General features: G+C 38.5%; 1 protein-coding gene across 9 annotated transcripts in view; it reads left to right on the forward strand.

The window, feature by feature from the left end:
* The window catches only part of PIK3AP1 (phosphoinositide-3-kinase adaptor protein 1), a 126771-nt gene that overhangs the window by 26482 nt on the left and 72716 nt on the right, over window positions 1-27573 (forward strand). For all 9 annotated transcript variants that reach the window (XM_087963728.1, XM_087963725.1, XM_087963726.1 and 6 more), the window contains 3 exons: window positions 4933-5084; window positions 7236-7380; window positions 26926-27068. In XM_087963728.1, the coding sequence (XP_087819854.1) occupies window positions 4933-5084; window positions 7236-7380; window positions 26926-27068 (440 nt within the window). The remainder of the gene's footprint in view (window positions 1-4932; window positions 5085-7235; window positions 7381-26925; window positions 27069-27573) is intronic.

Below are 27573 nucleotides of genomic sequence, written 5' to 3' on the forward strand. Positions count from 1 at the left end.
AACAGAGGGTTGGACTAGACCTCCAAGGTACATTCCAGCTCTATTCCGATTGATTGATGTCACTTAACTAAAAATTAGGTTGTCAAGCACCATGGCCATTTTCTAATGTTTACTGCCTTTGCCTTTTGTAAAATCAGAGTATGATAGGATGCACATGTTGGAAGAGAACGTGTAGAATATTTTGCCCAACCCCTTCCTTAGTGTAGGAATTCACTAATATAGCATCCCCAGAAGATGTCCATCCAGCCTTTATTTAAATACATTCATAGAAGAATTCCTTTTTCTGAGGATTTGTATCTATAGACTCTACCTAGTACTAGATGAACCTTGTCAGAACTGGCTCTTCTGATACCTATCAATCAATCCTAGAGTTGAAAGGAACTACAGTAGAACCTCTGGTCACGACCATAATTTGTTCCGTAACTTTGGTTGCAAACCGATTTGGTCGTGACCGGAAGCAAGACCGACTGAGCATGTGCTTACAAATAAAAATAGCGCTGAAGGGGAAATTGGCCACAGCCATGTTTGATCGCCACCTGAGTATGTGTTCATCACCAGATTCAAAAATGATGTGAATTTTTCGGAACCTGGTTTGTTCGTGGCCAGAAGTGTTCATGACCAGAGGTTCTACTGAACAAGGATCCAACTCTCTGCAATATGCAGGAAAACCACTTAATCCTTGAGAGATAAGAAAAGGCGAAGAAAACAACCTTTCTCTGTTTAGTTAGGGTTAGGAAATATTTCTCGGTCCCCTAACCTCCTAAATTCTTTGTGTTTCAAAATCATGGAAAAAGGTGGCTCATGAGGAACAAAACTTCTGGCTTGTGAAAAAGAGCATCTCTTGCCTGTTTTATGAGGAGCAAACTTGTGGATACTAACTTGATATTATGTAACTTTCTGCAGTCTGAAAGTAGATTTGTAATTAATGTTAATATAGATGGGATGGGGATTTTCCCCCTTTTATCACATCTTACTTGCTGTTTTTCTTAGTTTATTAAAAGTAGCCTTACTGAATCCCATGATTTGAGTCTTTATAGCAAGATTTTTGTTAAAATCAATGTGAATCACTTGTTCCCGAAGTTCCCTCCACTTTAATATTTTTAATTCCTATATCTAAAATATATCTCCCAATTATGTGCTGTATTATTGCCCTACTCCCTTCTCAGAGATGAACTATTTCCTAAGCATTCCATTTATTCATCCAGAAACTTTATTTGCCTCATATATTACTAACTGCTCATGTTGCAATTAGTCATCTTCATATTTGCACAATACATTCTATAATACAATTGTATATCTTTTATCATAATCTTCTATAAATCAACAAACTTACAAGAAACATTTTCATACATTGTTAAATGACTTGCTGAAGAGCAACATTTTAGTCTGCAGGTATAATTACTTTTCTGTATTCTGTGGGGGCCCTGAGGTAAGTCAGTGTGGGGTGGCTCCACCCCCTGCTTCATCTCATGGCCATGGCACCATGATCAACCAGATGGAATGGTTGGACACCAGCTGCTCAGGCTCTTATGTAGGGCTGGACCTAATTCTTGCTAATAGAGAAGAAATGATAGAGGGAGATGATAGAGGGAGTTGAAGTTGCCGGAACTTTGGGCGACAGGGACCCCGTCATACTGGAATTCAATATAATGCAAACAGAAGCAATAAAATATAATCCAACCATTGTCTTAGATTTTAAAAGAGCCGATTTTAACAAACTCAAGAGAGAGCCTAAGCAAAAATTCATGGATAAAAACCCTAAAGGGGAAAACAACTCAAGAAGTGAACAATATGATCAAAAAAGCCCAGTCCAACACAATACCACTAGAAAAGAAATTCAAGAAATTCAAGAAGAAACCAGCATGGTTGCACAAAGATCTCTCTGATAAACTGGAAGACAAAAAAGATAAGTACAAAAAATGGAAAGAGGGACACATAACTAAGGCAGAATGTCAGCAGATAGTCCAAATCTACAAAGATGAAGTCAGGAAAGCAAAGGCTCAGAATGAACAAAGACTTGCAACAAAAGTCAAAGATAATTTTAAAAAAGCTTCTTTCAATATATAATTAACAAGAAAAAAGTCAAGGAAACAGTTGGTCCACTAAAAAGAGAAGATGGCAACGAAGTAAAAGTCAGCAGAGAGAATGTCAAACTGCTCAACTCATTCTTTGCATCGGTCTTCACGCAAAAAGAAACTATAGCCCAACCTACCAAAAACAAATCCATAAAAGACAGAACTAGAAATAAAAATTAAAATAAGCCCCCCAAAATGGTAAAGGAAACCTGTCTGATCTTGATTAATACAAATCACCAGGACCAAATGAATTACATTCCAGAGTTCTGAAGGAACTGGCACATGTTATCTCAGAACCGTTGTATCATATCTTTTAAAAAAATCTTGGAGCACTGGGGAACTACCAGAGGCCTGGAAAAGCTGAGGTGGTTCCCATCTTCAAAAAAGGTTAAAAACAGACCAGAAAACTACAGACCAATCAGTCTGACATCAATACCTTGGAAGATACTGGGGGGAAAAATGGAAATCTGTGAACATCTAGAAACAAATAGTTATTACTAGTAGTTAGCACAGGTTTGTTAATAGCAGATCATGCCAAACTAATCTTATTTCATTCTTTGACAAAGTGACAAAATTAGTGGAGCAGATATAATTTACTTGGACTTCAGTAAGGCATTTGATAAAGTAGACCATAACCTACTACTAGATAAACTAGAAAAATGTGGGTTCGACAGCATCACCACCAGATGGAGTCATAACTGGCTGACCAATCACACTCAACATGTAGTCCTCAATGGAACTGCATCTACATGGAAGGAAGTATGCAGTAGAGTACCCTAAGGCTCTGTTTTAGGCCCAGTACTCTTCAGCATCTTCATCAATGACTTGGACAAGGGGATCGATGGGGAACTCATCAAATTTGCAGATGACACCAAGCTGGCAGGAATAGCCAGTATCCCAGAAAACAAGTGCAGGATCCCAAAAAATCTTGACAAACTTGAACAATGGGCCCTATCCAACAAAATGAAATTTAATGTGGAAAAAAGCAAGGTTTTACACCTGGGCAGGAAAAACCAAACTACAAGTTCAGATTAGGTGAAACCTAGCTCAAAAACAGTAACTGTGAGAGGGACCTTGGAGTCCTAGTGGATGATCACTTAAACATGAGTCAGCAGTGTACAGCAGCAGTCAAAAAATCTAATATAATCTTGGTTGTATAAACAGGCATAGAATCAAAATCACATGAAGTATTAATACTGCTTTATAAAGCCTTAGTAAGACCACACCTAGAATACTGCATCCAGTTTTGGTCACCACATTACAAAAAAGATGTTGAGATTTGGAAAAAATGCAAAGAAGAGCAACTAAGATGATTAAGGTCCTGGAGACAAAAACATACAAAGAACAGTTTTTGTATCTTCATAAACAACTTAGATGAGGAAATAGAAGAACTTACCAAATTTGCAGATATATTAAGCTGGCAGGAATAGCCAACACCCAAGAAGATAGGCTGAAAATCCAGATGGATCTTGACTTGAACCCTGGGCCCTATGTAACAAAATGAAATTCAATGTAGAGAAAAGTAAAGTCCTACACTTAGGCAAGAAAAACAAAAAGTACACATATAGACTGGATAAAACCAGGCTTAATAGCAGTAAGAGGGATCTTGGCGTCTTTGTGGACAATCAATTAAATATGAGCCAATAGTGTGCGGCGACAGCCAAAAAAGCCAATGTAATCATAAGTTGCATTAACAGAGGGATACAATCAAGATCAAAGTACTAATAATAAGATAAGGTACTAATACCACTCTATAAAGCCTTAGTAAGACCACACCTAGAATGCTGCATCCAGTTTTGGTCGCCACAGTATTAAAAAGATGTTGAGACTCTAGAAATAGTTCAGAGAAGAGCAACCAGGATGATTAGGGGACAGGAGACTAAATCATATGAAGAACAGGCATGGCTAATCTAGTGAAGAGAAAGCCAAGGGAGACATGATAGCAGTGTTCCAATATTTGAGGGGCTGCCACAGAGAGGAAGAGGTCAAGCTACTGTATTTTCCAAAGCACCTGTAGGCCAGATAAGGAATAATGGATGGAAACTGATCTAAGGAGAGATTCAACCTAGAATTAAGGAGAAATTTTCTGACAATGAACAATCGACCGATGGAATAGCTCGCCTTCGGAAGTTGTGGGAGCTTCATCATTGGAGGCTTTCAAGAAGAGATTGGACTGCCATTTGTCAGAAATGGTGTAGGGCATGGGTGTCAAACCCCCTGGTTCCTAGTCATGAGTTATGGTTATGTCATTTTTCAGAATTTCTCCATAAAAATGGAGAAAGCATCTATAGAATCCTTCCTACTTTTTTCTTTAGCTTATTGACATCAGTTCTCTTGTAATGTAGATCACTAATCTGTCTATCTGTGATGGAAAGGGCACCTGCAGCAGCAGAGCGGGAGGGTTTTACCAACTCAGATCTTTTCTGGAAAGAGACCCAGATTAAGAGATTGTGCATAATAATATTATCAATATGATCATTTTGTGTGTTATGTGTTTGTATATGCTTTTAAGTCGTTCTTGACTCTTGGTGACTGCCTGGACAAGTCCCTTACCAAGACTTTGGAAGTGGCTTCCCATTATCTCCTTCCTAGGGTAGACAGAGTGTGCCCACCACAATGTCCAGGAATATCACACAGTTGACTTTGTGTCTAAGGTAAGACTAGAACTCATGGTCTCCTGTTTCTACTCTGATACCTTAACCTCTATACCAAACTGGCTCTCCATATGATCCTTACTGAGTTCAAGTAATATTTCTTATATAGAATGCATTTAATTTTTAATTTATGTTCTTTTTATGGATTTTCTTAATAGCCAAACAACTTTTAGAAATCACATTAATGTTTATCCTCTTCTTAGATTCTGGTTGTGATTCAGTGGCTGATGCAAAGATGGAGGATGCTGGGCGTCTACAAGTGTCATGCACTTTTCCAGCCTGCCAGGCATATGAAACTTTAGTGACCAGATTAGAAAATCTTGTTGCAGTGCAGCCTGATCGTATACGCTGTGGGGTACAGTATATTTCTACTCTTTCAAAGTTGATCTGATAGAACTGGAAGAGAAATCATGCCCTGCAGTAGATACAGCTTAATTATAATAACACAGCTATTCACAAGTAGATTTGTCCTTAACACTGCTAGCCAAATTTTTGAGTTGACTATGTAGGTAAGAAAATGTGTGATATATGTAACTGAGGTTCTGTAACACATTTTCCTTTTCTTGGGCAAGGGATGGTGAATCTGCAACCAAATACAGTACTCTTCAACCAAAATGTAAGCAACCTTAGCCAGCATAGAGACTGATTAAGGATGCTTAATTAAATCACAGCTCACATCTGGTTTACCAAAAGTACTCTATCCCTGCCATATTCTTTTTTTATTATGCATTTCCTTTTTCTAGTGTTATCTGAGGTCTTACATGAGTTTGGGTTGAATTTGAGTTTTGTTTTCTGTAATTCATCTTATGGGGGAGGGAAACAAATTATGTTGCTGGGGTTTTATTGATGTTGTAGTTCTGCTCAGACATAGATATAATGATTTTTGTATCTTTGTTGGCTGCATAGTTGGCCTGAATCTATCAAAAAGATAGTGCTTGTACCAAGAAGGTTGGTTTCCAGGTTTCTGGCTTGTTTCCTCCCCTTTCCTCCACAATGTCCTGAAAAGAGAAAACCTACAGCATCCCTGCCATAATGAACAATAAGATGAGATAATTCAATTTGGAAGAAATGATACCTTGGTTAACCCAGACCCAAATTGTATAGGGATTTATTGGTTTCATTGAGAAACTTGGTAATCAGAGTAGCACCATCCATATTGGTTCTGTACTTCAAAAGTGGTTCTTACCTGACAGCAAATAGGCTACTGCATTTTATTTTATTTATTATTTTATTTGTTTATTAAATGTACTGGCTACCCATCTTAACACAGGGTAACTCTGTGCAACTGAGTTTTGAAACAATTATAGTTTCAGGTAATCTTAAGGGTAGGTCTAAGCAATGAGACTATTACAGTAAACCAGTCTAGGGGTAATGAAGATATAGGTAATTTTTGCTAAGGTCTTCTGCTCTCAAAAGTGCTTCAACTGGGACACCAGCCAAAGCTGCTCTCTTGTATTTCAGGAGAAGCTTAGTGTCCATGAGGGACTGAAGCTGTGGATTTGCCACCCCCTCCAGAGTGAGAGGAGGACTGACAACACATGTGGTGGTTTCTGCATGAATAATAGACTAACAAGAGTTGGAAGGGAGCTTGGATGTCTTCTACTTTCAGCCTTTTTAAATATTTATGTGGAACAAACAGGAGGGAGAAAGGTCTTCTTTTAAAACCAGTTCTGCCCTAAACTGAGCTGGTTCTTTATAATATTGTAGTACAATTTCTTCAATCCTGCAATTGTTTTATTAGTCACCTGAGCTGCTTTGCAAAATGGGTAGATTGGGCTCAGACAACTGTTGTGGAGAGAGGAGAAACAAGCCATGTGCACCAAAGCCTGTTGGAAAATCCTTGGAAAGTTTTAAGAATCTAACTGCTTCATATATTTTGGAAGGCTGAACATGACTCTTAAGGATAAATAACTTTAGAATAACTGAAATAAAATGCAGTGTTAATTGAATGTGGAGGTGTGCATTCAACTGTTTTGTGAAAAACTGTTGAAAAATTATAATTGACTGAAAATAACATGGATAGAAAAATAATGTAAGAGTCAATAGCAGCAGGCAAAATGAGTATAAATTTTTAATCATAGCTTTGTAAAAATGTTCATCTCCCCCTGCCTAAAAATACATATTTTAGAAAAAAATGTGACTGATATTTGCTGAGTGATAGAGCTTATGTTTGTAATTGGCTTAAGTGCCTAAATACATTTTAATGCTTTTAATATTGCATGACACTTATGAATTTGCTAAATGAAGGACAGCAATGTCTCCTCTCATTATCACTGTCACCACAATCAAGTTGTGATGAGAATAAATTTTGTTTCATTCCCTCTGAACCAATGTTATCAGGCTCAGCCTATATAGGATTGGAAAAAAAGATGCATTCCTCCTCATCCCAAGCACAAATAAGGAGAACTTATGCTTTAGATCCTCATGCCCGAAAAGATACCAATGTATTGTGAAAACAGAATATTCCAAAGGCCCTAGATCTTACAATGTTTTTTTTTTAATGTAGGTGCAAACAACCATTTTTATAATCCTAAAGTGTAAATTGGATAGACAAATAAAAATGGAAGTAGAGTTTTCTTCTAAGAGCTGTCAGCCACTGCGACTATCAGCAAGTATCGAGAATGAGTATACAGTCTCCGTTTACACACCGGGTAAGTACTAAAGCTGGTCTTTTTATCCTGAATTTGTGTATGTGTTAAAACATTTTGGTAGAGTTTATCTTTCTATTAGTGGCAAACTTTACTAGGCTAACAAACAAATCACAAATATTTTTCCTGTCACCGAGGATGCAAAAAGCTATAATTAAAAAATAAACTTATTTACACAAACTCACAAGTGGATGACTGGTAGAATGCACAGAACTAAAAGAGTTTAAGATCATAAATGAGACCTGCCTTTTTCATGGGTTAATACAAGAAGTCAAAATGTGAGGAGAAAGCTGACATAGGAAGCAGAAGCTCAGCTGCATTTCCTGTTTCCTGTACTTTCTGTTCATGCTGCTAATTTTAACAAAATGATATTTTTAAAAGCATTAAGAAACTTCTCTTTATATATTGTCAGAGGACATATTTCCTTTTTTAAAAATATGTTTTTATTAAATTTTACACAGTTAAAAACAACACAAATACAAAACAACCCAACAACACAAATACCATTTTTACAATGTTTTGACATCTACTTTCCCAGTTTTTGTTAACTATCTATCTATATATTTATATATACATTTATTTGTTTATATTAATTTTTATTCTTGCTGTCCTATCACCCAACCAACTATACCATTTTTTCCAGACTGTATAATATTCCTTCTCTTTCCTCTCTTGTAATTCCAACATGAGTTTTGCCATTTCTGCACAATCCATAATTGTCTTTACAATCATACTGTCTAAAATATTAGCTAAGAACCTTACAGATTGCCAGAAAAAAGAATTAGAAAGGAAAACGGAACTGCAAATTACAAATAAAATTAAATATTTAGGAATTTGACTAACAATGAGGTGCTCGTCGATAAAAGAAGACATAATAAATTAATGAATCAGGCAAAGATTTGGAAATGTAGGGAAAATTACAACTATCATTAGTAGGAAAAAATTCTGCAATAAAAATGAATTTATTACCAAGATGGTTGTATTTATTCCAAATGATTCCTATAAAACTTAACAAAAAATTCTTTGGGGAATTAAATAGGATAACAACTAAATTTATATGGGCTGGAAAAAAACCAAGAATAAGACTAAAGTTATTGCAGGATAACAGAAATAGAGGTGGCTTTGGACTACTTGACTGGGAATCCTACTACTATGCAGCAGCACTGCTATGGATTAAAGAATGGATATCCTTGAATAACAAAAGAATAATAACACTGGAAGGGCCTGATCTGCAAATAGGGTGGCACCACCAAATTAGAGATGCGTTATTACAAATTTTGGAGAAAATAAAAAGAAAACATTATATCAAAATCCCAGGGTGGTTATCAACAATGGAAGCTATGATATATCTAAATACATTCGATAAAACCAAAATGATAAGATATAGCCAATTACTAGATAACCAAGGTAGATTAAAAACAAACCAAGAACTAAGAGAAGAGGGAATAATGATAGATTGGTAGCCTTATTTGCAGTTGCAAACAAGATATAAAAAGGACATGGAAGAATTCGGTACAGATAGAACACCACAACAAATTGACAAAATTTTATTAGGGTCAGAAGAAAAATTTATAACTAAAATGTACAATTATCTACTCAAATCCGATAGGGAAGAGGAAACTGTTAAAGGAACAATGATAGCCTGGGCGAAAATTTTTGGATACAATATACAATTAGAAGATTGGGGAAAATTATGGACCAAAAATTATAAATTGACTGTGGCTGCTGCTTATAAGGAGAACCTTTACAAAATGTTTTATCGTTGGCATCTAGCACCAGCAAAATTGGCAAAATTTACCTAACTATGAACCCTAAATGCTGGAAGTGCAAAAATAAACAAGGTACCTTCTTTCACATAGTGTCATACCCCTGGTGGAGACTGACTCTGAGGGAGAGGAGGAACAGCCGACAGGGAGTGAAAGTGTGGCTCTGGAGGTTGTGGAGGAGGCTGGGGAAGTCAGAGGAGGACCCAGGCCCATCCCCTATCCATCCTAGGGCACGCAGGGAGGAGAGGATAAGGGAGAGACGTGGTCTATTTGGGAGGAGAGGGCCTTGATCCTCTTCATGGGCTGCAGGTGTGAAAACTGCATAAGAGTTTGGACCTGCGTTCTGGCAAACGCTGGAGACAAAGTGTGTTTTATTTTGGTTTGAGGTTATCTTGGTTGGTGTCCTTCCAACAGACTGTGCCTTGTTATGTCCTTGAATTTGGTAAATATTTCTCCTGTTCTGTCGTGGAAATTTCATCATTGTAGTTTGTTTGGTTTTTATTTTCACCTCTATCTGCTCATTAAATTTGGACTGTATTGCTTTCTTTTGAAGACTATTTTTGAGTATGTTTTATCTCCAACTGAGAATTATTGAATAGTGGGGCCAAGTTGGAGGCATTAAAGGACATTTATTTATGTTTTGGATTTTGTTATGTTTGTGTTACACTCTCGGTCATCACACATGTGGTGGTCCTGCCCTAAAGCAAAAGAATACTGGAATAAAATTAGAACATGGTTGCAAGAAATTACTGGATTTCAAATAGAATTTAAGCCTTAAATGTTTTTGTTAGGGATAATTAGAGGAACATTTAAGAAAGAAATTGAACAGGAAAGTGGTGATCATTATAGATCTTTGGTTGAATGACAAATATATTGTAAGAATATAAGCATATAAAGTTATTGTAAATTGCTAAAATAGTTAATTTATATATAAGAATATTACTATAATAACAAAATTAGTTTTTTTGCATAGAATTGGATAAATATAGAAGGAAATATATATACTGGAAAGTTGTTGCTGTATTGAGTGTATAGAGAGTCGAATTGAGTGGATAAAGAATGAAGTATTTAAACAATAGTGGATGGTGACTGGGAAGAACTGTATTAGAAGATAAAGAACATGACAAGCATTACAACGATGACACTGAAAGGAAAAAAAAAGCGATGTCAGGTTTATCATCTATTGCATCACCATCTGGTCAGAAATTGATTGAGGGGATGTTGAGTACAGAAAAGTCAAGTAATACTGCTAATATGCAAGCGATGCAAACAACATTGTTAGCCATACAGGAAACGATGTTGAAAATGCAGGAGATGATGTCGAAGAACAACATGGAATTAAAGACAGAGATGGGAGAAATGAAAGGTGATATCCATAAATTAGATGAAAATGTAGGTACAATCCAACAAACAATAGAAAGAAACGAGCAAAAAATAAAAAATGTGGAAATTAAGGCAGAACAAATGGAAAAAAAGTTGGAAGTGATGGATAGGAAAGTAATGGTGATGAACAAAGACTTGGAAGACTCGATAGTACACCTAGAAATGGAGTGCGCCACATTCTATCTGACATTCCAGAACGTTGCAGAAGCCAAAGATGAAGACCTGGGAGCTATTATGTCAGAACTAATAGCGGAAGTGTTACAGAGGGATTGGCAGGAAATTGTGAACAAACTCGACGAGGTGTGCAGAATACACACAAATTACACGAGGAGACACAAGCTGCCGAGAGAGGTGCACATATGATTTGCGAGGAAGAAAGTAAAAGATATCATTTATAAAATCACTAAAGAGGAATCGATGTTGCATGAAGATAAAGAAATTGTGACCTTGAAGCAGATCCCAAGAAGAGTGAGGGAACAAAGAAAAGAATAGTTTCCTAGCAACATCACTGAATAAACAAAAAATATGGTTCCGATGGCTAGTTGCAGAAAGAATGTTGGTCACATGGCAAGAAAGGAAAATTAGAATCAACAGTATCAAGAAAGCACAAGAACTGAATGAGCCGCTGGTGGGGTCAGAAGAAGAAACCAGCAGTAAGGATGAGCTGGAAAGTAGAAGCCAAGAAGACTAACAACAGGAGATACAAGAAGTAGAACAAGAAGAAAAAGACAAGGAAGAGAGAGAACAACCGAGAAGAGGAGGACTAAGAATTAAGAACACAGAGAGAAGTAAGAACCAATAGAAGACCAAGACAGACCTACAATTAGTAAAATGGAGGAAGAAATCAAACTAATTTCAGTAAACATTAATGGATTAAATTCCCCGGCCAAGAGAAAACAAACCTTTGTAAAATTAGTTAAACAAAAAGCAGATATTGTGTGCCTACAAGAGATACACATTCATAAACAATATAGTAAATGTTTAGATTACCCAAAATTAGGAATATGGTACACAGCATTGGCAGACAAAAAAGGGGGGGTGTAGTAATGTATATCAGGAAAGGGATAAAAGCCCAACAAATCTATGTGGAAGAACAGGGCAGAATATTAATGGTGGAATTAATGATTCAACAAAAACAAATATTATTGGTGGGGATATACGCCCCCAATGACAACCAAAAAGAGTTCTACAATAGGCTACATAACAAAATAATAGAAACGGGACAAGAGAATATTTGCTTAGTAGGGGATTTTAATGCTATAGTGGATATTGAAAAAGATTACATTAGTAAAGAACAAACTAATGAGAAAAAAAGAAAATCTTACCAAAATCATTTTTTGAATTGATAAAATAAACAAATTTAGAGGAAATATGGTGGAAATGGAACCCAAAACATAATGAATATACATTCTACTCCAATTCACTCAAGTCTTGGTCGAGAATTGATATGGTGTGGGTGAATGGCAAAATTGAAAAAGATATAGATACAGTGGAAATAATGCCCAATATATGGGCTGATCATAACTCCTTGAAAATAATTTGGAAAGGACAAAAAAAAGAGAAGATAAGATGACACTGAATTCACAAATTTTGAAGGAAAAGGAATATGATCAAAGGATTAGAAAAGAATTAGAACTGTTTTTTAAGGTAAATCTGAAACAACATACTTCTCTACAGAATTTGTGGGACACCTCCAAGGCATATGTGAGAGGAATCACAATAGCGTATATGGCTAAGAAAAATAAGGAGAAATGGAAACAACAAAATGAATTCCAGGGTAAGATAAAAAAATATGAGTGTGAACTCCAAATAAATCCTAAAAACACGGAAGCAAAGAGGAAAATAACCCTTGCTAGGCATAAATTAAATTTGATACAAGAAGAAGAAAAGGCACAAAATTTAAAATTTGTAAACCAATTTTTTTTGAATTTGTAAACAAGCTGGGTAGATGGCTGTCCTATAAACTGAAAAAAGAGAAGGAAAAAAGGTTAATACAACAACTAAAGAATGAGAAAGGGAATGTATGCCATCAGATAGAAGAGAAAAAAAATTGTGCAAAGCTATTTTGAGGAGCTGTATAAACAGGAGGAAATTAATGGGGAGAGTATAACGCAATATGTAGAGGAAAACGGTTTAACTCCAATTTCAGAAGAAAGGAGAGAGTTATTAAACAAAGAAATAACAGCAGAAGAATTGAAGAAAGCAATACAAAAACAGAAAAATAATAAAACCCCAGGACCAGATGGTCTCCCCTTTGAGTTATATAAAAATATGTATGAAGTCTTTGAACCAATAATATTGGAAGTATATAAAGAGGCACTCTTAGAAGCCAGATTGCCTGAATTCTGGTCCGAGGCATTCATCGCCCTAATCCCGAAAGAAGGTACCAATCAACAATCCAGAATTATAGACCAATCTCGCTGTTGAATGCTGATTATAAAATATTTATGACGATATTAGCAGAAAGGATGAAAACAATATTGAATGAAATTATACATCCTGATCAGAATGGCTTTTTACCAAATAGACAGATAAGGAATAATATAAGAATAGAATACTTTGTTGGCCAAATGTGATTGGACACACAAGGAATTTGTCTTGGTGTAAATACTCTCAATATACATAAAAGAAAAGATACATTCATTAAGAATCAAGAATTATAACATACAACACTTAATGTGATAGTCATAGGATACAATCAGCAATCAAATCATACTAGGAAACAGTCAATATAAATCGTAAGGATACAAGCGACAAAGTCATAGTCAAGTGGGAGGGATGGGTGATAAGGAGTGATGACAAGGTAACAGTAATAGTAGTGCAGACTTTGTAATAGTTGAACAGTATTGAGGGAATTATTTGTTTAGCAGAGTGATGGCTTTCGGGAAAACCTGTCCTTGTGTCTAGTTGTTCTGGTGTGCAGTGCTCTATATTGTCGTTTTGAGGGAAGGAGTTTAAACAGTTTAGGTCTGGGATGTGAGGGGTCTGTAAATATTTTAACAGCCCTCTTTTTGACTCATGCAGTATACAGGTCCTCTATTGAAGGCAGGTTGGTAGTAATTGTTTTTTCTGCAGTCCTAATTACTCTCTGAAGTCTGTGTCTGTCCTGTTGGATTGCAGAACCAAACCAGACAGTTATGGAGGTGCAGATGACACACTCAATGATTCCTCTGTAGAACTGGATCAGCAGCTCCTTGGGCAGTTTCAGCTTTCTGAGTTGGCGCAGAAAGAACATACTTTGTTGTGCTTTTTTGATGACGTTTTTGATGTTAGGTGTCCATTTTAGGTCTTGTGATATGATAGAACCTAGAAATTTGAAGGTCTCTACTGTTGATACTGTGTTGTCTAGTATTGTAAGAGATAGTAGTATGGGAGGGTTTCTTCTAAAGTCTACCACCATTTCTATGGTTTTGAGTGTGTTCAGTTCCAGATTGTTCCGGTTACACCACAAGGCAAGTTGTATAACCTCCTGTCTGCATGCAGATTCATCGTTGTCTCAAATGGCCAATCACTGTTGTGTCATCAGCAAACTTCACTATTTTAACAGATGGATCATTTGAGATGCAGTCATTGGTATATAGGGAGAAGAGAAGTGGAGAAAGCACACAGCCTTGCGGGGGGGCGGGCTGTGCTAATTGTACAGGATCAGATGTGATTCTGCCTAGCTTCACCTACTGCTTCCTGTCTGTTAGGAAGCTTATGATCCACTTACAAGTGTGTTCAGGTACTGCTAGTTGGTTTAATTTATTTAGAAGCATGTCTGGAATGATGGTATTGAATGCTGAACTGAAGTCTACAAAGAGGACCCTTGCGTAGGTATTTGGAGATTCAAGGTGTTGCAGGATGTAATGCAGAGCCAGGATGTAATGCAGAGCATCATCTGTTGATCTATTTGCTCAGTATGCAAACTGCATGGGATCTAACAGTGGATCTGTGATGGTTTTCAGGTGGGACAGCACAAGTCTTTCAAAGATTTTCGTAACTACAGATGTTAGAGCAACTGGTCTGTAGTCATTCAGTTACTTGATGGAGGGCTTCTTTGGCACTGAGATGATAGAGTGTTTGAAGCAGGAAGGGACATACCACATCTCTAGTGCTCTATTGAAGATTCTGGTGAAGATGGGGGCCAATTGGTCAGCACAGACTTTTAAGCAAGGAGTTATCTTGTCTGGCTCTGGTGCTTTTCCTGGCTTTTGTCTGTGAAATAGATCTTGTACTTCTTTTTCTGTGATCACCAGAGGTTGTGAACCCAATGGATTGGGGCTAGTTGTAGGAAGCTTGGCTGTTGTTGGTGTGTTTGAGATGTGGGTTGTGGAGATAGGTGGCTGTAGTTTCTTTTCAAACCTGCAGTAAAATACATTCAGGTCATCAGTTGTTGATTTCCTTCTGCCCGGGAAGGAGGTTTGCTGTAGCCAGTGATGTTTTTAAGAGTTTTCCACATGTTTGCTGGTTCATTTGTTGAGAACTGATTCTTTAACTTTGCAGAGTATTCACAAGCCATGATCACAGCCATGATCTCTCTTGTTAATATGTTTCTGGCCTGGTTGTATAGCATTCTGTTACCTTTTCTGTAGGCTTTCTCTTTGGAATGATGTAGCTGCTTAAGTTTAGCTGTGAAGCAAGGTTTATTGTTACTATATATTTGCAGGTTCCTTATTGTACACATAAGTCTTCGTAGAAGCTGACATACGTTGTTACAGTATCTGTAAGCTCATCTAGGTCTGTAGAGGCATCTTCAAAAACATTCCAATCAGTGCAATCAAGGCAAGCCTGGAGTTTCAGCTTTGCCTCATCAGACCAAGTCTTCACTGATTTAATTGTTGGTTTCATGGTTTTAAGTCTTTGTCTGTAGGCAGGTACAAGGTGAATCATGCAGTGATCAGAATGTCCCACAGCTGCTCGTGGTAAAGACCTGTAAGCATCTTTTACTGTTGTGTAGCAGTGATCTAAAGTATTTTTGCCTCTGGTGGGACAATTTACATGCTGGAAATATTTTGGGAGCTCTTTCCTTAGATTTGCTTGATTGAAATCTCCTAAAATGATGGGAAGGGAACCTGGGTGTTTGGCTTCAGCCTCCATAATTTGATCAGCAAGAGTTCGTAATGCCTCATTAACACAGGCTTGTGGAGGAACATACACAGCTATTAGGAGAAATGAGGAGAACTCATGTGGAGAGTAAAATGGCTTGCAGTTGATATGTAAAGACTCTAAGTTTTCATCACAGAACTTATATATTATAGTTATATCCTGAGACCAGCTGTTGTTGATATAGAAACATAATCCTCCACCCTTTGTTTTACCTGATGTCTCTTCAATTCTGTCTGATCTAAATGTCTGAAATACTGGGAAGTATATAGTGGTGTCCCCATGAATTTGTGGATTAAGTTAGGTTTCAGTAAAACAAAGAACTGCTGAATTATAGAAATCAGAATTCCATCTATTTAAGAGATGAATTTCATCCATCTTGTTAGCAAGTTAACAGTGCTCTATGTCATTGAATATTATGAAGCCCATCCTGGAAAGCAAGTGGTGCTAATATTTTTAGACGCACAAAAAGCTTTTGATAATCTTAATTGGCAATTTATGTTACAACAAATTTTAAAAAATGAATTTCGGAACAAATATTGAAAAAACATTACCGGCAATATATTCTAGACCAGTGGTTCTCAACCTTCCTAATGCTACGACCCTTTAATACAGTTCCTCATGTTGTGGTGACCCCCAATCATAAATATATTTTTCGGCTTCATAGATTCAGCTGATAGAACTTCACAACAAATAACACATTGCAGTTTCTCAATTCCTGCTGTAATTATTGAGGTAAAATCATACTGTAAAAAATCCTCACTATATTTTCTTTTCTTAATGTTCTCTCTACACAATCCATTGCCATGGGATGGTTTGCTAATGAAAATAATATATAACAATAGCTTTAATAATACAAAAGATGATACATGGCATAGTTCAGTTAATACAGTTCATTAAAGTTTCCTATGATTTACCATTTGCTGTGTTGTTTTTTTACATACCTGTTACTATCACATCAACCACAGCTGAATATAAAAAGACCGATCAGCATCCAGATTAAGTTCCAGATTAAGTTCCAGATATATTTTTTTTGCAGTAGTTGGATGTTTTTACAGTACACGATTTTACATTTACCCAGTAATTATAATTCATGAAGTGTCGTTTTACCTCCAATACTGCTGCTTTCAACACAGTAGCTGTTTTTAACAGAGTAGCTGCTTTCAACACAGCAGCTGCTTTCTAAACAGTAGCTGCTCTCTACACTTGTGTGACTGGTCAGCATAAGTACATTATGACTCCAACCCTGTCACATACACTTGTATTCGTACGGGGTGTGTGTGATGGGATTGGCGCGATGATGTCATCACACCGGGTACTCATATGTGGGCGTATCTGCATGTGGGCAGACCCGCCTGGAGATGGATAGACGAGCGGTGTCTCAGTTCCTAAGATCACCAAAAATATGTGTTTTCCGATGGCCTTAGGCGACCCCTGCGAAAGGGTCGTTTGACCCCCAAAGGGGTCGTGACCCACAGGTTGAGAACCACTGATCTAGACAAAGAGCAAGTGTACTATTAAATGGGGATCATACAGATGATTTTAAGGTAGCCAAGAGAGTGAGGCAAGGATGTCCTTTGCTATTTATCCTGTCTTTAGAAGTGTTACTATCCCAAACCAGACCAAACTCGGAAATAAAGGGGATTAAAATTCAGAAAGAAGACTATAAGGTCCAAGCATTTGCAGACGACTCAGTATTTATTGTAGAAGACCCACTAAATACTGGACATATATTGTTGCAGGAAATAGAAAAATTCGGGGAGGTGGCTGGACTCAAAATTAATAAGGATAAAACTAAAATGATAGTGAAAAACTGTACCGTAAATCAGAAAAAGGAATTGGGGAAATGGGATTACAGATTGCAAAAAAGGTGAAATATCTAGGAATATGGTTATCCCCTAGATGTTCTTCAATCAAAGAAGATAATTATAATAAATTAGTAAAACAAATGAAAAAGGATTTAGAATCATGGGAAAATTTATAGCTGTCACTATTGGGAAGAATTGCCATTAAAATGAACATTTTACCCAAATTATTATATTTATTTCAAATGATTCTGATAAAGCTGGATAAAAAGTTTTTCAAAGAGCTAAATAAAATAACAACATCTGGTTGGACAAGAAACCACGTATTAAACTGAAAATGTTACAGGATAGCAGGAGCAGAGGGGGGTTTATTTCTACCAGAATGGGAACTCTGTTATCAGGCTGCAGCATTAAATTGGATAAAGGATTGGGTAAATTTAAAAGATAAAATAAATCTAACTTTAGAAGGTCATGACCTCCAGATAGGCTCCACATTTTTGTGGGGGAAAAAGGAGTAAAAGTACATTCTTACTTCTATAGACATCAAATAAGAGATTCGCTTATTCAGATTTGGATGAAAATTTAAAAAAAAAGTTATATGAAGATACCCCTCTGGCTGTCAACTATGGAGGCCATGATCCACCCAAACAGATTGGATATAAAAAATGGTACCGTATATGCCGGCGTATAAGACGACCCGGCGTATAAGACGACCCCCCAACATTTCCACTCAAAATATAGTTTGTTATATACTCGCCCCCTCTTCCGCACGCCTTCCACTTTTGCACTTTTTTTTTTTTTGAGGCACTTTTGTCTACCGTGGAAACGAATCCCGTGAAGCCGAAAGGAGCAGCCAGCCTTCTCCCAGCTCCCAAGGAAACGAGGCTCGCACCGCCCGGGCTCCGCTGAGGTATCCGGCTGGGGCTGTCAGGAGTTGTTACCGCTGGCGCGGCTCCGCGCGGCTCCAGTCCCGCGTTGCCTCGGGAAGGGAAAGGCAAAAAGGAAGAGCCGCGGCGGCGCTTTGCAATGGCAGCAGCGGCTCCTGGTTTTGCCTTTCCTTCCCGAGGCAACGCGGACTGGAGCCGCGCGAGCCGCGCCAGCGGTAACAACTCCTGACAGCCCCAGCCGGATACCTCAGCGGAGCTCGGGCGGTGCGAGCCTCGCTTCCTTGGGAGCTGGGAGAAGGCTGGCTGCTCCTTTCGGCTTCACGGGATTCGCTTTCCACGGTGCGCAAAAGTGCCTCAGCCGCGGGCAGCCGCAGTGCTTCCCAATTACTATTTGCCGGCGTATAAGACGACCTGGCATATAAGACGACCCCCCCAATTGGAGGCATCTTTTTCAGGGCAAAAAAGTCGTCTTATACGCCGGCAAATACGGTAAGTTATAATGAATTATTAGATAACCAAGGGAAACTCAAAACAAATCAGGAGTTGAGGGAGCAAGGAATTATACTTTATTGGTGGCCATATTTACAGATACAGGATAGATACAAAAAAGACCTAGAGGAATTTGGATTCAATAAAGAACAACAACAATTAGATAAAATTTTGGTTGGAACAGAGGAAAATTTATATATAAAACATACAAATATTTATTGGGATTTAACATGGAAGAAGATATTGTAAAAGGTTCCATGATAGCTTGGGTGCAAAACTTTGGATATAATATTGAGTTAGATGAATGAGAGAAATTGTGGACTAGGAACTATAAATTAATGACCTCTATGGCCTATATAGAAAAATTATGTAAAATGTTTTATCGGTGGCACCTGGCCCCAGCAAGATTGGCTAAGATATATCCCAACACAAGTCCAAAGTGTTGGAAGTGTGGAGAGAAAGATGGTACCTTTTATCATATGTTGTGGTTGTGCCCCGAGACCAGGAAATATTGGATTAAAATAAAGAACTGGCTTCAAGAGATCACTAAAAATCAAATTGAATTTAAACCAGAACTCTTTCTTTTGGGAATAATCACAGACCAATATCCCCAAAAAATTAAATATATTATCTTACACATCTTGACAGCAGCCAGAATACTTTTGCACAACTATGGAAGGGAGTCAATACCCCACCAGAAGAGCTAGTTGTTGTGGCTCTGAGGTTTGAGCCTGCTTTGTCAGAGGTCGAGGACTTGGTAAATGAGGAAGAGGAGGATTTGGCTCTGAGGTTTGAGCCTGCTTTGCTAGAGGACACAGACTCAGACGGTGCGGAAGGGGAAGATTTGGCTCTGAGGTTTGAGCCTGCTTTGTTAGAGGATTTGGAATTGCCTTCCTCCCCAGGACTGTCCTCCTCGGCAGGATCTTCCCCCCTGATTGTGCCTCAGGTGTCGGCAGATAATCAGGAGAACGTATCAGAGCCTCTGACTGAGGATCAAGCCGAGGAATGCTGGTTTGATGCAAGGCAAAGATGCAGGCAAAAGCGTGAAATGCAACGTAAAAAGAAAGGACAAATCAGAGACTGAGATGAGAGACTGACACGCCCCACAGGGAATAAAAGTGGGCGTGTTAGCTCTGGTTTCTTGTTCGGGACAACGTGTTGTTTTATGAGAGAAGCTTCTGCATTTTTCCTGTGTGTGGCGTCAGCTTGTGATTTATGCTTCCTTATCGGACTTGGCAGACAGACTGCCAAGAATGTTTTCGGACTAAGGAAGTTAACCCTGTAGTTATCGGACTTGCCTGCTTATTTGTGTTTCAGTTGGAAATTTGGACGTATTACTTTGTTTGTCCAGGTGAGACATAACAGCTAGTCATACAAAAATATTGGGAGTGTGCGGAAATGGACAAGCTCACATTAGAAATGAAAGATAAGGAGAATTCTGAATACTACCTAATATGGGATAAATGGTACGAGTGGCTAAAAAAGAGGTATAAAGATTAGAAAGAATGGTTTATTGCAAATAAAGTAAGAGACCTTAAGGGATTGTTATTGTAGATATTGTTATAATAAGAAATATAAGGTATATGTGTTGATATATATAATAAACCATATAAGATGTAGGTAGTTATAGATGTATAGAATAACGAGATATAGAATAAGGTACATAAGTTATATGTATTTGTCGATGCTAAAACGTTGTCATAAATATGGATGAGATTTGTATTTTTGAAAAATGTAATAAAAACGATTAAAAAAAGAAAAGAAAGAAAGAAATTGAATACCTCATAATACACATTCTAACAGCGGCAAGAATAACTTATGCCCAAAGTTGGAAACTAGATAGTACCCCCACAGACACAGTCAGAGGACCTATTTCTATACATATAGTAGCTAATTTAATTTTTACATGTAGTCCTTGACTTATAATCATATGTTTAATGACCGTTATGTCTGCACTGAAAAAATGACTTATGTTGACACTAATGTCCCCATGATCATTTGATCAAAAGCAAGCAAAGTCAGTGGGTGAAGTTGGATTCACTTTAACAACTGAATGATTCACTTAACAACTGTGGTAAAAGTTATAAAGTCAGATATGGCTCACTTAATTGCTTCGTATTGGAAGTTACAGTCCCATTAGGGTTATAAGTCAAGGACTACTTGTAGTCAAACAAAAGTCTAAAAAGTATGCCTGTGAAATTTAATATGTTAATAAAAATAAGAAGGAAAGAAATTATTATCGCTGTCCTATATTATATGAACGAGATACATATGTTAATAATTGTGGAATCTTAATGTTAGATGCTATATGGATCAGCACTCAGTATGGAGCCAAGCATCTGAAGCACATGGTGCTGGCTTTAACTAGTCGGATATCTGAGTCACTGTTACTCTGGTAATTGGATTTTTGATTCAAAATTTTAGCCTGATACACTCATAGACTTTGCACAATAGAGTTTTTTTTATAACATAAAGAATGAAACAAAATTGTTCTAAACATCAACAGTGGTTTGAAAGCTTATTTTAAACCTTTTAGTTACATACTGAGTGAAATTGCTAGAGTTGTCAGATTGCTTGGAATACTTAAGTTGCTTAATGTTTTACAATTTTATGAGTTTTTTACATTTTACAGTTCAGTTTATTTAGGGTCAAGTGTGATCCTACATAGATTCTGCTACTGCCACGGAATGGAATCAGATTTGTTCATTCTCCCCCTCCTTTTGCTGTTCTTTCTCTGTTGACAAACTTAATGTGAAGTGAGAGCTGCATATTAAAGCAAAGTTAATAAAATGTTCTGTTTGCAAAATGTCAATTTAACATTTTTTATAAATTCCATAGAGGTTCTTTTGCCCTTAATAGATACCTTAAAAAAAAAACACATCAGGCGTATATATAAAATTAGAAATGTTTTATGCATATTGCTCTGTACAAGTAGTCTTTAGTTAACAACCATTTGTTCAGCAACCACTGAAACTACAGAGGTGCTGAAAAATTGTAGTGACACCCGAAGTTATAACTGTTGCAGCACCCCCATGGTCATGTGACACTTGGCTACCCACCCAGGCATGGTGGCAGAGTGGTTAGAATGCAGTATTGCAAGCTTATTCTATCCACTGCCAGGAGTTCAATCCTGATGGACTCAAGGTTGACTCAGCTGTCCATCCTTTTGAGGTCGGTAAAATGAGGACCCAGATTTTGGGGGGCAATATGCTGACTCTATAAACCACAGCCATTTTTGGCTGTCCTTCCTCCTCTGGCCCAGACACCTCTACTTTCTCCCCCCATATCTGGGTTTTGGGCCATCCTACACTCTGCTGGATGTCCTCTGTATGCCTTGCCCAACATTTGCAAGTCAGCTGCCTCACAAGCCATTTCAGACACACTTTATCAACAGTGGAAGGAAGGTGACAGCAAAGGTCAGCTGAGGTTGCTGGGCTGGCTGAGCGCTGGATAGCAGATTTGGTAGAGGTGACAGAATGCAGGCAGAGATAAGTAAGTGAAAAGAGCTGAAGAGGAAGCAGCTCCTTACCTTACCGAGACTCAGGGCTCCCCAAGACAGCAAGCCAGGAATTACTTGGATCAGGGTGCCTAATAACCAGGTGGGATTTGGTTAATGGCAGCCACCAGAATCCCTGAGATTGATGTTGCTAAACAATGTGATCATGTGATACTGTGCTTTACAACTACATTGCTTAATAACAAATTCTGGTCCCAATTACCATTAATTGATTACTACCTGTATACACTCACTCCCCATACAATCTGTTCCTGTAGATTCAATTATATATGGAAGTGTAACCCATTTTTTTCAAACATGGTCTTAATGCAGCTATATATGGCCATGCACAATGGAATCTTATTGTGTAGCAATGACACAAGTGACAAAAATTACACAAAAGGAAACCATATTCTTATTTTATTCTCTGTGTCATTTTGATAATAGTTCTTGTGTTCACACTATCTTATGCTTTAAAATTTCAACAATGTCATCCAAGCAAAGCGCTAATGACACTGTTTCAACAAGTGCAAACACTCCATAATGAACCTAATGAATAAAATTGTAGTGTTTGATTTGCTTTGTTCTGGAAACTCTGTAGCATCCATAGACAGAAAATTCAATGTAAATGAATCAACCATCTGCCATATGCCAAAAGGAAGACTTACGTTCATAAGGTTATTTGCAAAGCTGCTCCAGAAAGTGCTAAAGTGACTTCTGTGATTTTGTAAAGAAATATGGAAGAAACAGAAAAGTGGCCTAATTTATGGATAAATGAAATTGTTGGCTGCAAGGGATGTCTTGTGAACAACAAAATAAAAACAACCCTATTCAAATATTTGATTGAAAATCAGGAAGTCATCCGTGAGAGCATTAGTTGGTTAGAGCATTTTATAAACAGGTATGGTTTGAAAAATGTGAAACTTTCAGGTGAGGTTGGTCTAGCAAATAATGGAAGCTGCTGAAGAATTTGTAAAACTTCTGAAAAACACCAGAAACAAAGGGTACCCATTTGAGCAAGTTTGTAATGCGGATGAAATTGGTTTGTTTTATAAAGAAAGATTACTCTTTTAAATAAAATATACTGAATCCCATTTTTCCCATAGGACCAATGCTTCAATAACTGTGGTTTCCATTTCTGTGGGATTTTTCAAGAACAAACCCCACAAATAACAAGGATTGAGTGTATTTGAATAAAGGGAAAAGATAGCGTCTTTCAAGGCAAGCTTGACTCCTTGTTTAAGTTCCATCCATGAACTTAAACCAGGAATTTAAGTTAACTTCATGGATTCATCCAGGGGTGGGATTCCACTGATTCGGCCCGGCTCTATAGAATCAGTTGTTACCGTTCCCGGTAGTTTGGAGAACTGGTAAATCAGGCCTCTGGCTGGCCCCGCCCCTCTCCGCCCACTTCTCCACTGCCTGCCCGTCAGTCCTTATCACGCATGAGTGACATTGCACGCATGCACAACACTGCTGTCTGCAGCCTGCTCTTGTGCACCCACCAGGCCAGCCATTGCTGCCTGCCTTCCATTGCAGCCCTACCTTTACTGATCTCCCTGGGTGAGTGAGGCTCTGCAAGCCCCGGTTGCCTTCCCCTCACTTACCTTTTGCTGCCGCCTCCGGTCGCCTTCCCCCCCACTTGCCTTTTGCTGCTGCTGCTGGTCGCCTTTCCCTCACCACTTGCCTTCTGCCAAGGAACATGTGGAGAGGCTCGTATAGGATCCGGCCAGGTCAGCGGCTGCTTCTCTCAACTGCTGCTGCACAGCGGAAAGCTTCGAAGTCCCACTCCCATTAGAAACGGCTCCCATGCAAGCAGAGAAGCAAGCCAGGTTGAATCCTGCTACTCTCTGCTTGCCCGGGAGCCATTTCCAATGGGGGGGATTCAGAAGCTTTCCGCTGTTTTGGGAAACTCTTGCTCTCCCAAAAACAGCAGCAGGTGATAAAAGGAACTGCTAACCTGGCTGGAGCCTCCATGTGTTCCTTCCTGCTGCTGTTGATAGGAGACAAGAGTTTCCCAGCATAGCAGAAAGCTTCCAAGTCCCCTCCCCATTAGAAACAGCTCCCAGGCAAACAGAGAAGCAAGCCAGGTTGAATCCTGCTACTCTCTGCTTACCCGGGAGCCGTTTCTGATGGGGGAGATTCAGAAGCTTTCTGTTATTTTGGGAAACTCTTGCTCTTCCAAAAACAGCAGCAGAAAAGAACACGTGGAGAGCTCGTGTCAGCAAGGCGCCCCTTGATTGAGTCCGGGACAGCTGACGGCGACTGCGGGGAGCTAAGCCTAAAAGCCCCGATGCATCAAGTATGCAGCCGCATGGATGGCGGGGAGGAACGAACTGGTCCTGGAATCCCCGATGCCTCCAGAATTGCCATTGCCGCCTCGCTGCTGCTGCATCCCCCACCCCCTGCAGGTATGGTGAGAGTGAGCCCCAGGACGGGTGACCGACCGCCTCAACTGCTGCTCCCACTGACTGTTTTCTGTGCCAAGAGTGGAGGCGAGAGAGAGAGAGCAGCCCTCTTGGTACGGAGACAAGTTGCGCGTCTCCCCATATTCCTCTTGCCACAACACCTTTAAACTTAGTGCGCTTCACAAATGAAGGCGGGGGGACAAGGCTGCTCACAGAGAAAGGAATATGGGAGGACGCACAACTTTTCTCCATGCTGAGCTGCTCTTGCCAGTGACTCCAGACTGTTTTGCCCAGCTAAGACTAGATCAGGGGTCCCCAAACTTGCTGGCTAGACAATTTTGGGAGTTGAAGTCCACAAGTCTTAAAGTGGCCAAGTTTGGGGACCTCTGGACTAGATTATCAAGGAAGAGAGTAACATGCAGCAGATGCCTAGCAAAATGTAGTAATACTGCAGATTGGCTGTTTGCATTGAAATCACTGGGCAGTTTAGTTTGGTATTTATTTCAGTAGGCTGATTTTAGAAAGCTAAACAGGTTCAGACCTGGTAAGTACTTGGCTGGGAAGTCAACACAAAATAGGGTGTGGGAGGAATGGGGTTGGGAAGGAAAGAAGGAAGGGAGATAGAATAAGGTAACTTTTATTGTATTTTACTGTAAGTACACTGGCATGCATTAAAAGTGAAATATATATACATATCCATACACATACATAACACACATATACACATGCTACACACATACATAAAATCATTGCCCATTTTGAATACATAGCGGAAAGGAAGAAAGAGTATTGGATACATATGCACAAATGTGTGTGAAAAAACTGCAAAGAAATAGGATTATAAAAAAAAAACAGCTTCCAATCTTAGCAGTTGTAGATGAGAGAGAGAAAGAAATGAGAAACAGAGAGAGGGAGAAAGAGAAAGAGAGATGAGGAAGAAAGAGAAAGAGATGAGAGAGAGAGGGAGAAAGAAAGAAAGAGAGAGAGAGAGAGAGAGAGAGAGAGAGAGAGAAAGAAAGAAAGAAAGAAAGAAAGAAAGAAAGAAAGAAAGAAAGAAAGAAAGAAAGAAAGAAAGAGAAAGAAACAGACAGAGATACCTCTTTAAAAGAAAATAGAAAAATGGCTCTTTGAGTTTTTAAGGTTGCAGACCCCTGGATTAGGCAAACACCATGGTAGTGAACCTTGTGGTCATTAAGCAATCACTGGTTGTTAAACAAGTCCATTTTCCTCAATGGGCATTTTTAACTGGAAACCAGAAGGAATTGTTGGAAATTGGCAACAAACATAGAAAACCTCAGTCATAAGACTGTGTAAGATGTTGTAACTGGTCATAAGTGTGTGTATGTATGTATAGCTGTCAAAACGTCAAAAACAGGTCAAGTAGCTCTGGGGAGGTAAGTCATAAATTAGAACACTTGCTAAACAACTGGCCATTAAGCAAGAACCACTTATATTTGGTTTGCCAGTCACATGGCCACCTAGCTAAGCCCACCCAGTCACATGACCACCTAGCCACACCCTGTCAGCAAGCCATGCCCACCCAGTCACATGACCAAGCCACATCCACAAATTAGGCCACGCCCACAGAACTGGTGGTTAAGAAATTTGAATCCCACCCCTGGATTCATCTGTGTAGTTTTGGCAACAGTAAGGAAGCATTTTATCATTGCTTCCTGAAACGCTTAATTTTCTCTTCTAGTCTTTGGCCCCAAATTAACCTGGTGATTTCCCATCTATTAATCAGTGAAAGTTGTCCAGGTGATGCTATTTTCTGAAGCTTTTTAATTTGGATGGAACTTAAACTGATCTTGAAACAGCAGTTAAAATGATAGGTTTTATCACTAAAAATTAACATAAAACTATAAAAATAGAATTAAAAACATGGACTGTTGCTTGATTCTAAGCAGCAGCATTTTCTGCATGGGCACTTTTCTGACTTTAGCTTTTCAATTCTGTAAAGAACAAAGACTCACTTGATTCAAAAATGGAAGTTCTTTCCCCATTTTTCCCCACAGCATGTGGTGTTTTTTTTTTAACATATAGACTTGTTTTCCCACTCAAGGTCTCATCATGTTTAACTGAACTCTGGGCATTTTGCTTAATTTAGAGTTAGAGAGGTATCCAGTTTACATGTGTATTTGCTGACCCTTTTTTCCACTGCTTCTTTCAACACGATGTATGAGTTTCCTTTTATGTACTGATTATTGCTGACCTTCTCTTGCCCTTCAGACTTATCACCTGGAACTGTATGTTTGAAACTGTTTTCTGGAGATTTAATGATAGCTGAATCAAACATCAATTACTATACTGACATGGAAGAAATTAGCAACTTGTTGTCTACTGCAGCAAATCCAGTGGAATTCATGTGTCAGGTGAAATTTAATTTTAATGGGGCATTTTAAGTAAATAACCTCCCTGCTTTAGGAAGGTGGGGAACAGGAGAGAGCTTGTTATATCATTTAGATAGTAGAAAGATAGGACCAACTGTAAACTTGAGGCATGAATAAGTAGCAAAACCATCTTTTGAGAAATAAATAAGTGGAGGATTCAGAAAACTTGTTTCTTGCTAAAATATATAGTGTGTTTATTAGAAAAAAGATATTTTTAATTGTATGGTTTTGTTTAATTGTGATAATCTGAAAACCTCAAGGAGACTATTAAAGATAATCTGGCTCTACACCATATAGGGCTATATAGGTAACAACCAGCATCTTGAATTGTGCCTGGAAGTTCACTGTTAACCAGTATAGTTCATGCAGTAGTGGTGTCACAGGGGCATTCTGAAGCCTACTTGACACTACCTGCACTACTGCATTCTGTACCTGCAGTGTCTTCCAACTGGTTTGGTCGAAGAGTACATTACAATAGTCCAACCAA

Source organism: Notechis scutatus, chromosome 4, assembly GCF_049901735.1.
Source record: "Notechis scutatus isolate UNSWTSFEM ecotype Mainland chromosome 4, rNotScu1.2, whole genome shotgun sequence".
Classification (NCBI taxonomy): Eukaryota; Metazoa; Chordata; class Lepidosauria; order Squamata; family Elapidae; genus Notechis; species Notechis scutatus.